Genomic DNA, 13,255 nt, shown 5'->3' on the forward strand with positions numbered 1-13,255 from the left:
TTTACATTTCCAGAGCAAATAGAGGTTAAACACTATAAATTATAATCCAGTGTATGAGAATTGAATGGCAATTCCAAAATCTGTACCTTACTTTTGTACTGGGCCTAGAAACTACAGATTGACACTGTCACTCCTTTGTGGTTCATTGTTAAAGTGTTCATGGTCAGCTGAATAAATTTTATTATCACAAAGTTGGAACTTTTTCAACAGTTTATTGATACTTATAAATTACAAAAAAGTCTTCATTTATAAATGTAAACATCATTTGTCTATGCCATCATGTGTGAATGGTCATGATTATATTCCATAGCTGACTGAATATGGTAATAAGTATGTAAAATGTAACTATTCCTACTGATGTCAGTGCATTAATAGTTATCGTTGCTTATGATCGTGCATCCTTTCTTCCTTACATGCCATATGGAAGACATTTAATGTTATCTTTTAATCTCTTGAATTCTAATGCTATAACTTTAAACTAATTGAATAAGGTATTTTTGTTACCCTAACAGGTTCTATGGACATACGATGGCAAAAAGCCAGACACCTTGGGACCCAATATTTGTCTATATAACTGAATTCCCCCAGAATGACCTTCTTGATAAATACTGGCAGAACAAATCCTAAAAACATGATTAACAGCTGAGCAGAGTGATAGTACTTCAATAGCAAATAAACTTATCAAGTGTTTATTATTAAGACATTCAGAAAGAAACTTTACTTCTGTGTTTTCACTCCCAGCACTAGAGGGGAGAAGGAAAACATATCATAGTTGGCACTGTATTACACATTGGTCATATCCCTTATGCCCCAAATTAAAATATCTTCCTTTTGCCTTTAATTGCTTCTAACAGTGAGTAGCTTAATGGGTTATTGTTCTACCTCTGAATGCTTTCCTTACACCTATTGGTTCTCCTGTGTAGGAGTATTTTAAATACTACTGATAAATAATAGCTCCTTATTTATTACCAGTGACTCTCCATTTTCTACAGAAATAAAATCCACAATCATTTCCATGAAGAGGTAGCATATTTCTTAATAAAATGAAGATTCTCTTTTCTTTGGTTCCACAGTTACTACCATTACCCTTTCGGTGATTTTGACACCATTCTTATCAGATTAAATGACTTCCTTGATCTTTTAGAGAATATATTTCTGAATGCCCCCTTTTTATGCATATGTGGTTTCTTTTACCCAGAGTGCTCTTTAAACTGTTCTTCTGCCAATCTTGAATTCGATTGTGAAATCCAAGTGACAAAGCACTTCTTTCATGAAGTCTTCACTTATCTCTCCAGCAGACAGGAGTTTCTGGCTGTGAGTTCTGAAAGCAATTTAAATGCAGTTTCCTATGTGTAACCATCTGTTATCTTAAAAACATTGCTTTTTACAGTGCCTTATAAGGCCCATTTCTTGTTTTATTCTGAATTATTATTAATAATTTTACTGAAAGTCACTCAATGCTAGATTATCCAAAAACCAAAGGCTTTATAACTCATGGTGGAACCAACAGCACTTACAAGGCCATCTGCCATGAGATCACTATGGTGGGCTTTCCTATGTTTACTGACCAACCTGATAACATCACCTGATGGCCCACAGCATACCAGGCTTCCCTGTCCTTCACCATCTCCCAGAGTTTGCTCACACTCATGTCCATTGAGTCAGTGATGCTATCTAACCATCTCATCTTCTGTCGTCTCCTTCTGTTTTAACTGCCCACTGTCATCAGTAGGCAGATCACTCAGAGAAAATAATCAATATGGCAATAGTGATCATAAATTATACAATTGACCAGTCAAACTTAATTGATATCTTTAGAATTAATACATTACACTAAAAAAATCAGAACACACATCTTCAGTCTTTGCAAACTGCAGGATTTCTGCTGCTTTTTCATTTTAGTCCAGAACTTTCCCCAAATAATTTACATTGCTTTGCAGTTGATCATTTATTGTTTTTGCTGTTTCTGTGAGGGACACAATTGTTGTGACCTCATAACCCTCCATTTTGTTGATGTCACCTCATCTCTAATTCTGTGTCAAAGCGATTGCAGACACAAGAGCCTCTCACTTACTATTGTTTTACGCTAGTCTTCTTTCTCATAGAATATAATTGATGTGTGTGTACAAGAAGGGTGACAGCACTGACAAATCAATACTAAACACACTGTATAATCTCGAAACGTTCTGCACTTTGCCTTTTCACTTGATTTCCACATCTGCTGACTATTCATGTAATCTACTTTTTTAAGGAATAAGAGTTATAATTTAACTTCTGGTTGATGACTTCTGGATATAAGCCTGAGCAATAGCAAAAGTTTACAGTAATTATTTTTAAAGGACTGCATATGAGCAAGATGTCTATGAAAAGACTCTCGCTTCTGCTGCTGCTACAGCTGACTTGTTACTTTAGCGGTGGGAGTTGTGGAAAGGTGCTGGTGTGGCCAGTGGAATTTAGTCCCTGGATGAATATGAAGACAATTCTGGAGGAACTTGTCACGAGGGGTCATGAGGTGACTGTTCTGATATCTTCAGCTTCCACTATTCCTAATTCCAGCAAACCATCTACTATGAGATTTGAGACTTTTCCTACAACTTTAACAAAAAGTGATTATGAGAATTTTATGGAACGTCTTCTTGAGGAATTGACATATGTGGCGAAAGATTCCTTTTGGTCCTATTTGGCAACAGTGAAAAGTTCATTTTGGGAATTTTTTGATACTGCTCTAAGTATGTGTAAAGACGCTGTTTCCAACAAGAGATTAATGACAAAACTACAGGAATCAAGGTTTGATATCCTTATTGCTGATGCTGTTGGACCCTGCGGTGAACTGCTGGCTGAATTACTTAAAATACCATTCGTGTACAGTCATTACACCTCACCTGGCCATATAATTGAAAAGAATAGTGGAAGACTTCCATTCCCACCATCTTATGTACCTGTTATGTTTTCAGAATTAAGTGATCGCATGACATTCATGGAGAGGGTCAAAAATATGTTTTACACACTTTATTTTGACCTTTTCTTCACAGCATGCAACGATAAGAAGTGGAACCAGTTTTACAGTGAAGTACTAGGTAAGTTGGACTTCCTGATAGCTCAGTGGTAGAGAATCTACCTGTCAAGGCAGGAGACACAGGTTTGATCCTTTGGTCAGAAAGATCCCTTGGAAAAGGAAATGGCATTCCATTCCAGTGTTTTTGCCTGGGAAATCCCATGGACAGAGAAGCCTGTTGGGCTATAGTCCACGGAGTGGAAAAGAGTCAGTTATCACTTAGCAACGAAACTACTAGGTAATTCATGTTTTTAGTTGGTAGAATGAAGTCTTATCTTTCCTAGTGCCTTGGAAGTTGAGTTTGTCTAAATATAAATTCACAAAAATTTATCTCAAATAAGTGAAACAGTGAAATAAAAATATAAAATGACCCTCAATCTAACAAATATTATGCAAACACTTATATTATAGAGTAGGGTAAAGCCCATTACTAGTATCAGATACCGGGAAGTCATTTACCACAGACAAGTACCTAGGACATCTGCAATTGACTATCCAACTTACAAAACTTCTTTTTTTAACTTAAAGTCATTAAGAATCTCATAAACTTTCTTGATAAATGAAGACATGCACATTGAGAATTATACACATATTTGTATTATAAGTATCCAGTTAGCTTTTAGAAATTGTTTCTGCTTATGTAGAAACAGATGTATTCCAGATATACTTTATTATCCTATACTATGCTATGTATAGATTTATCAAGAAACAGACACATTCGAATATCGTGGCCAAAACATCCCAAGTTCCTTCACAAAAATTATCTAATATACACACATGACAATAGTCTCATTTGATCAAATATTTGTTGTTGTTTTCCTTTTTACTTTCAGGAAGACCTACTACCTTATCAGAGACAATGGGGAAAGCTGAAATGTGGCTCATTCGAAGCTACTGGGACTTTTCATTTCCTCGTCCACGACTACCAAATGTTGAATTTGTTGGAGGGCTCCACTGCAAACCTGCCAAGCCTCTGCCTAAGGTCACTTACTCCTTCTTGCTGTTCTTTTTGAACTTTGTGTTTTCAATAGGAATATTCTGTATTCTTTATTGAGAATGTTTGATTATAGGTAGTCAGATGTGGGAACCTGGATAAAGTGAACTTTCACCTAGAAAGTGATGTATTTCTGTATCAGCACATCTATCTGAATTTCATTATCATTACAGAATAAACTAGAGTACATGGGACACTTTGATAATACATCAGTTAAATTACAATTTCATTATTCACACATAAAGAAGCATCATTCATTAAAGGACACTTATAGTTCTTTATAAAAATACATATTTCATACAAATAAAATAATAGCGATATTATCACCTGGTGATGCCATCCAAACACCTCATCTCACTATAATATGTTACATTATAATTGTATTATAATTATTATAGGATAATTTTGTATATACCATATTCCAGAAGTGAGTGCTAATATAGACAAATGGTGTAGGCACAGTTTCTACCACCTGACAGTCCACCTGAAATGACAGAACACAAGTTGTAAAAAATGTTATAATATGGAAAGACCAGAGTGCTAAAGAAATATTCAGCATGAATCATATAATGTGTCTCTGATTCACAGACAATTATGAGATCTGAAGCATGCTCAGGAATAAACAGAGGAATAGGGCAGGGGTGGAAGAAGATATGGACTTCTCTTTTAGCTCAGTTGGAAGAAGATATAAAAGAAAGGTAGGTGGAGTGGTAATGACAGTTGCCAAAAAGTCCAAGTTTAGTTTGGATAGGAAAAGGCTGAATAAAGAAGATGATGCTATAGAGGTAAGTTGGAAACAGATAACTGTAAAGATTTGAAACATCTAGTAGGGGCATTGGGAAGAATATTGAAAGGATTAAGAAAGAAAGAGGTGATGGCAGTGGTTTGGTCTCTAAGTTGCGTCCGACTCTTGCCATCACATGGACTACAGACTGCCAGGCTCCTCTGTCCATGGGATTCTCCAAGTGTGAATACTGGAGCGGGTTGCCATTTCCTTCTCCAGAGGATTTTCCCAACCTGGGAATCCAACCCAGGTCTCCTGCATTGCCGGCAGACTCTTTACCGACTGAGCTATGACAAAAACCCTGAGAAAGAGATAATCATATATTATTAAAAATAAAAAGTGAGATGTCGTCACTGGGTTGGATTGTAAATGGTAAAGAGTAGGAAGAGACCATTTAGTAGATTATTGCTAGATATAGACAATAATGAGTGAAAACTAGAGAACAGTATTCACAGGGATATCACATTAACTCATTTTTTCTTTATGTTAAATTAATTTAATTGGAGGATAATTACTTTACATTATTGTGGTGGGTTTTGCCATATATTGACATGAATCAGGATGATTTACTTTGAATAAATTTAAATAAATCTCTGGGTTGGGAATAAAAACATACAGTTATATGTACATTCATTTCTATTGTTGGAAATGGGTATTTATTTTAGCTAGTGCTGTGGTGAAAAGCCTTAAAACTTACAAAAATACTTTAATATTTCATCTTCTTCATCTGGTAACCAAAACCTTAAAAATTCCTGACATTAAAAATCTTTATATTAAATGCTGCTGCTGCTAAGTCACTTCAGTCATATCTGACTTTTTGTGACACTATGAACTGTAGCCCACCAGGCTCCTCTATCCATGGGATTTTCCAGGCAAGAATACTGGAGTAGGCAGCCATTCCCTTCTCCAGGGGATCTTCCCGACCCAGGGATCAAATCCTGGTTTCCTGCACTCCAGGCAGATTCTTTACCATCTGAGCCACTAGGAAATGTTAAATTATACTAAATCAGACTTCTGCACAGATAAATAAAATATATTAAATGAGATACAATAAAATATTTACTTGGAAAATAACAAATATAATAAGATCACAGTTTTCTTGAACATTAAAAGGGCATAAGCTAGGATTACAAACTTTTAGGATATATATCATAGTGGATTATTTGATTATAGGAAGAGAATAAAGATTAAAATGACAGCACACATTTTAGCATAATATCTTCAAAGTCCACCCATATTGTCGAAAATGGCAGGATTTCCTTCTTTCTTGTGGGTGAATAATAGTTCATTCTCAGCACATGTGTCTCCGTGTGCGTGTGTGTCCATGTCTGTGTGTATCTATGAAACATCTTTAAATAATTCATCCATTGGTGGGCACTTAAGTTTTTTTCCCTTAGCTAATTGTGAATAATGCTGCAGTCAACATGGAGCCCATATACCTCTTCTATATCCTGTTTTTATTTCCTTTGACTGTATACCCAGAAGTAGAATTGCTGGATCATACAATAGATCTATCTTTAACTGTTTTAGGAACCTTCAATGTATGTTCCATAAGGGTTAAACCAATTTACATTCCCACTGAGAGTGTACAAGCATTCACTTTTCTCCACATTCTCACAACACTTTTCTCTTCTTGGTTATAGACTTTCTAATAGGGGGGAGGTAATATCTGATTGTGAGTTTGAAATACATTTCCCTGATGATTACTGATGTTGAGTATCTTTTCCTATACCTGGTGACCATTTGGAAATCTTCTTTGTAAAGGGTCTATTTTGTTCATCTGCCCATTCTTTACTTGAATTTTGTTGTGTGAGTTGTGCATATATTCTGGATCTTAACCCCTCATTCAATATGTGGTTACAAAACTTTTCTTCTACTCTGTAGATCACATTTTCGTCTTGTTGATTATTTCTTTTGCTGTGCAGAAGCTTTTAAGCTTGATGTAGCCCCACTTGTGATTTTCCCTTTTGTTGTGGTCTTGATGTCCTATACAAAAGCATCATTTTCAAGACCAGTGTCAAGGAGTTCCTAACCTTATATTTTCTTTTAGGGTGTTATGGTATCTGGTCTTGTGTTTAAGTCATTGATACACTGATACATTTTGAGTTGTTTTTGTGAGTGGTCTGATTTTTCGTTTTATTCCATAGTTTATCCAGTTTTCTCAGAAAAGAAAGAAGTGACTAACATTTCCACAATTGGTGTTTTTGTCTCCCTTGTTGCTCCCTTGTTGACTATTAGTTGAACCCTGTATGCTGTTCCATGGTCTATGTGTCTATGTGGGGGCCAGTACACTATTTGAAATATTGAAACTTTGTGGTAAATATGAAATTTCAAGGTGTGATTCTTTGGGCTTTTGGTAATGTCACCATTTTAGCAGTATTAGTCTTCTGGTCCATGTCATATGATGACTTTCCATTTATTTGTGTTTTCTTCTATTTCTACAATTTCTTATAGTTATCACTGTACAGATCTTACACGTCACTGATTAAATTTATTTCTAGTTATTTTCTTCCTTTTGATGCTATTGTGAATGGGATAGTTTTTTTCCAGATGTTTCATTATTAGTACACAGTAAGGAAACTGAATTCTATATAGTGCAAGTAGGCATCCTTGTTTTGTTTCTGATTAGAGAAAAAGCTTTCAAGTGTTCACTGTTGAGTATAACGTTAGCTTTGGGTTTGTCATATATGTTCTTTATTACATTGAGATATGTTCCTTTCTATACCCTATATGTTGAGGGTTTTCTCATGAAAGAATGTCATATCTTGTCAAAAAGTTTTTTGGACATCTATTGAGATAATCAAGTTATTTTATTGTTCATTCTATTTATCCTTGCATCACAGAGATAAATCTCACATGATCTTACTATATAATTCTTTTTTTTTTCAGAGTAATAATCCCTTCATTTTATTTATTTTTTTAAAGTCTTTTACCTTTATTTTTTTTTAATTTTTATTTTTTACTTTATTTTACTTTACAATACTGTATTGGTTTTGCCATACATTACCATGAATCCACCACGGGTGTACATGCGATCCCAAACATCGAACCCCCCTCCCACCTCCCACCCCACAACATCCCTCTGGGTCATCCCCATGCCACCAGCCCCAAGCATGCTGTATATTGCATTGGACATAGACTGGTGATGTGATTCTTACATGATAGTATACATGTTTCAATGCCATTCTCCCATATCATCCCACCCTCTCCCTCCTCCCTCTGAGTCCAGAAGTCCGCTTTAAACATCTGTGTCTTTTTTGCTTTCTTGCATACAGGGTCATCATTGCCATCTTTCTAAATTCCATATATATGTGTTAGTATACTGTATTGGTGTTTTTCTTTTCTGGCTCACTTCACTCTGTATAATCGGTTCCAGTTTCATCCATCTCATCAGAAACTGATTCAAAAGTATTCTTTTAATGTGCTCTTGAATTTGGCTTGTTGAATATTTTGTTGAGAATTTTTGCAACAATACTCAATCTGAATATTGACTTTAGTTTTATCTTCTTGCAATGTGCTTATCTATTTGGTATCATGATCATGGTGATGACCTTGTAGGATGACTTTGGAAATGTTCCTACCCTCCTCTTTAATTTCAAAGATTTTTGAAGAACTAGCATTAATTATTCTATAATATTTCATAGAATACATCAGTGAAGCCATCAGGCCCTGGGCCTTTTGTGTGTTGATAGGTTTTTGATTACCAATTCAATTTCTTTACTTATTAGGGCTGTTCAGATTTTCTCCATCTTCCTGATTCATCCTTGGTAGGTTCTGTTTTTAAGAACTTCTCCATTCTTCTCATATATGGATTAATAAATTTCTTAGCTTATAATTATTCATGGTAGTCTCGGGATCCTATGTAATTTTCAGAATTAGTTGTAATGTCTCCATTTCATTTCTAATCTTATTTATTTGAGTCACTTTTTTTCTTGATTAGTCTAACTAAAGGTTTTCAGTTTTTGTTTATCTTTTTGAAAAAAACAGAGAAGGACAAATAGTATAAGAAATCACTTGTATATGAAATCTAAAAATGCCAAACTTGTAATAACAGAGAGTAATATGGTAGTTGCCAGGACTGAGAGTTGGAAGAACAGGAGAAATGTTGTTTAAGGATACAAATTTGCATTTCTTAGAAAATAAATACGAGAGATCTAAGGTGCAGAACAGTGAATATGCATACATGCTCAGTCATGTCTGACTCTTCGTGACCCTGTGAACTATAGCCAGCTAGTCTCCTCTGTCAATGGGATTTCCCAGACAGGAATATTGGGGTGGGTTGTCATTCAACATTTGGAATTATTCTAGTATAGAAAGTAACTTTTTTCTTAATCAGAAAGGATCAGGACCACAAAGCAAAATAATTCAGAAAAAATTCCAGGCAAATACGGATTCACCTGGAGCTTTATTTAGTTAGAACTGAATTACTCAAAAGCTGACCAGACCTGTGCTGCCAGAAAGCCCTGGGCACCTTTTCCTCTGTGGAGCAGGTGCTCCCAGGGGGACTCATTGAAGTCAAGTTGAAGGTCCTTCACCGCAGTTAGACATAACACATCCATCTGTGACATTAATTATGCAAGTTCAGGACAAAGGCATCATATGTAAAGAAACACAGCAATATGGGTCTCTCAAATAAGTAACTATACAAGTGTAAATTTGGATTACAAATAGAACTCACAGAACTATTTCATAGAACTTCCAAACTATAATACTTGACTCTTCAAGTCAGTAGTTAGTATTTTAGACAGAGTTTGGAAATTATGACAAAGTCTAAGATGAAGAATAGGATTACAGAGCTGAATGAATGCCATAAACTGATTCAGATCATATTTTTTTATAGTGCTCATAGTCAGGAAATGAAATATTAATGAATAACCTAAATAATTCTCAAAAAGTCTGTCTGGAATAAATAAATGAGTTAGCAGAATTACAATAACAAAGAACCAAAGGGAGTTGAATTCTGGCAAGTAACTTCCTTCCAAAAATCTATGTTAATAATTAACATCAAGACTAATGAAGAGTCTGAGGATAATAGAGTTTAATAGTATCTCCTTGTCACTACTAGTACTGGCTCTATCTTATTTCCTGCTTATACAGAAACACATTTGCACAAATATATATAATGGAAGAAATTGACCTCATATCACCCATTCTTTCCGCAGGATCTCAAGGATGAAAAATGTTTTTAAAAAAATATAAAAAATAATATAAAGTCCCTCAAAAAAAATTTTAATGATTTTATAGTGTGAAATATTTATTAGTACAACTGACCAAAGTCCAAGATGTGAAGTTAATATGTTTAAGAGAATTGGGAGAGTCGGGTGGGTGAGGGAGGGAAATCACTCTATTAGCTAACTGTATAGTATGTGATAAGAATAATGGCATACTTTCTAATATAAAACCTGTCTACACATAGAGCTCAGCAATTCCTTTTCTGGTTTATATTCAAAATAATTGAAATTAGGATCCCAATGAGATATCTGTACAACAGATTCATGAAAGCTCTATTCACAGGAGCCAAGAGGTTTAAGCAACCCAAATGTCTATCAACAGAGGAAGCCAATAAACAAATATCATATATACAAACAATGGAATATTACTCACCTTTAAAAGGAAATTCTGACACATGTCACAACATGAATGAACCTTACATTAAGTGAAAATAACTAGTCAGAAAAAGACAAATACTCTACAATTCAACTTATAAGAAGTATCCAGGACTAATCTCATTTGTAGAAACAAAGTAGAATGAAACTTGCCAAAGGCTAGAGAAAGAGGAAAGTAGAGTTTCCTAATGGTCATAGACTTCCAGTTTTGTCCGATGAAAAAGATCTGGAGATTGGTTGCACAATGTGAGTATACTTAGCACTACTATACTATACACTTAGGAACAATTAAGAAAGCAAATTTTATGCCATGTGTATCTTACCACAATATTTTTGTAAGAAATCTCTACTCTAATCTCGAGACAATTTCTGATTTTCTCTCTTTTTCGCTTGTAGCAATCCCTTCAATAATGTATGTTATGTGCTGCTGTTTTGTGATGGGGCAAATTCTTTTTTCACAGGAAATGGAAGAGTTTGTGCAGAGCTCTGGCGAAAATGGAATTGTGGTGTTTTCTTTGGGGTCAATGGTCAGTAACATGTCAGAAGACAGAGCCGAGGTGATTGCCATCAGCCTTTGCTCAAATTCCACAAAAGGTAGATACAATACATTAATCATGGACAAGTATTTAATAAGTCTGTGAAACTCTGTAAAGATATGATTTTAGACATTTCCTATCACTTTGTCACTTGTTCCTTTTCTTTGAAGGACTTCTGGCACACAGCACACATACAGATGCTCTCGGGAGTTAAATTTTAACAATAAATGTAGTCATGCAATATTGATTCAAGTCAAACAATTCCACTTTCATTGTTTATGGAAGTAAGGTTTAATAATTTGTAAGTTAAGAGAACATACTTCTTCAGCAGCACTAATTAACATCATTAAAAAAATTTCTGCTGTTGTTGCTTAGTCATTAAGTCATCTGAATCATTGCAATCCCATGGACTACAGCATGCTGGGCTCCCCCCCCTTCCCCGGGTTTGCCACAATTCATGTCATTGATTTAGTGATGCTATCTAACCATGTCATCCTCTGCCAGCCCTTCTCCTTTTGCCTTCAACCTTTCCCAGATCAAGATCTTTCCAAACAGTTACCAGGTGGCCAGAGTATTGGAGCTTCCACATCAGTACTTCCAATGAATATTCAAGATTGGTTTGCTTTAGGATTAACTGGTTTGATGTCCTTGCAGTCCAAGGGATTTTCAAGAATCTTCTCCAGCACCACAATTCAAAAGCATTAACTCTTCAGCGCTTAACCTTCTTTAAGGACTTCTTGGGTGGCTCAGATGGTAAAGCGTATGCCTACAATGCAGGAGACCTGGGTTCAATCCCTGGGTCGGGAAGATCCTCTGGAGAAGGAAATGGCAACCCACTCCAGTACTCTTGCCTGGAAAATCCCATGGATACAGGAGCCTGTAGACTACAGTCTGTGGGGCCGCAAAGAGTAGGACATGACTGAGTGACTTCACCTTGTCTTACCTTACCTAACCTTCTTTACTATCCAACTCTCATTTCCATGCATGATTACTGGAAAAAAAAATAGCTTTGATTATATGGACCTCTTTGGCAGAATGATGTCTCTGCTTTTAATATTCTGTCTAGATTTGTCATAGGTTTTCTTTCAAGAAGCAAGTGCCTCTTCATTTCATGGCTACAGTCACCATCCACAATGCTTTTGGAGCCCAAGAAAATAAAATATGTCACAGCTTCCACATTTTCCCCATATATTTGCCATGAAGTGATGGCACCAGATGTCATGAATGTATTGTTTTGAATGTTGAGTTTTAAGACAGCTTTTTCACTTTCCTCTTTCACCCACATCAAGAGTCTCTTTCAGTTCAGTTCAGTCACTCAGTCGTGTCTGACTCTTTGCGACCCATGAATTGCAGCACGCCAGGCCTCCCTTCCATCACCAACTCCCAGAGTTCACTAAAACTCATGTCCATCGAGTCGGTGATATCATCCCAGCCATCTCATCCTCTGTCGTCCCCTTCTCCTCCTGCCCCAATCCCTCCCAGCATCAGAGTCTTTTCCAATGAGTCAACTCTTCTCATGAGGTGGCCAAGGTACTGGAGTTTCAGCTTTAGCATCAATCCTTCCAATGAACATCCAGGGCTGATCTCCTTCAGAATGGACTGGTTGGCTCTACTTGCAGTCCAAGGGACTCTCTAGGGTCTGAAATTCCACTAGCTTTCTTCTCAGTAATACTTCCTAAGGTTCCATTTTCTTCACACTCCAAGATGTGTGGCACTAGATTGAGTGACCACACTATCATGGTTATCCAGGTTACTAAGACCTCTTTTGTATATTTCTTCTGTGTATTCTTGCCACCTCTTCTTAATATCTTCTGCTTCTGTTAGGTCCATACCATTTCTGTCCTTTATTGTGCCCATCTTTGCCATGAAATGATCCCTTGGATCTCTAATTTACTTGAAGTGATCTCTAGTCTTTCACATCCCATTGATTTCTCTATTTTCTTTGCATTGTTCATTGAAGTCCTTCTTATCTCTCCTATCTATCCTCTGGAATTCTGCATTCAGTTGAGTATAGCTTTCTTTTCCTTTCCCCCCTTGGCTTTCATTCCCTTTCTTTTCTCACTATTTATAAAGCCTCCTCAGATAACCACTTTGCCTTCTGCATTTCTATTTCTTTGGGATGGTTTTAATCGCTGCCTCCTGAACAATGTTACACACCTCTATCCACAGTTCTTCAGGCACTCTGTATATCAGATATAATCCCTTAAATCATTCATCACCTCCACTGTGTAATTATATGGGATTTGATTTCTGTCATACCTGAATGGCTTAGCTGTTTTC

General features: G+C 36.1%; 1 protein-coding gene across 1 annotated transcript; it reads left to right on the forward strand.

The window, feature by feature from the left end:
- Nucleotides 1-2,311: 2,311 nt before the first annotated feature.
- LOC106501841 (UDP-glucuronosyltransferase 2B17) lies at nucleotides 2,312-11,033 on the forward strand (the record flags this gene model as incomplete). Its single annotated transcript, XM_018045524.1, is given in 4 exon segments — nucleotides 2,312-3,077; nucleotides 3,889-4,037; nucleotides 10,901-11,005; nucleotides 11,007-11,033. Coding segments are annotated over 4 exon segments (1,011 nt in total), but the record flags the coding sequence as incomplete, so codon positions are not given.
- Between the last annotated feature and the right edge of the window lie 2,222 nt (nucleotides 11,034-13,255).

Source organism: Capra hircus, unplaced genomic scaffold (assembly GCF_001704415.2).
Source record: "Capra hircus breed San Clemente unplaced genomic scaffold, ASM170441v1, whole genome shotgun sequence".
Taxonomy (NCBI): Eukaryota; Metazoa; Chordata; class Mammalia; order Artiodactyla; family Bovidae; genus Capra; species Capra hircus.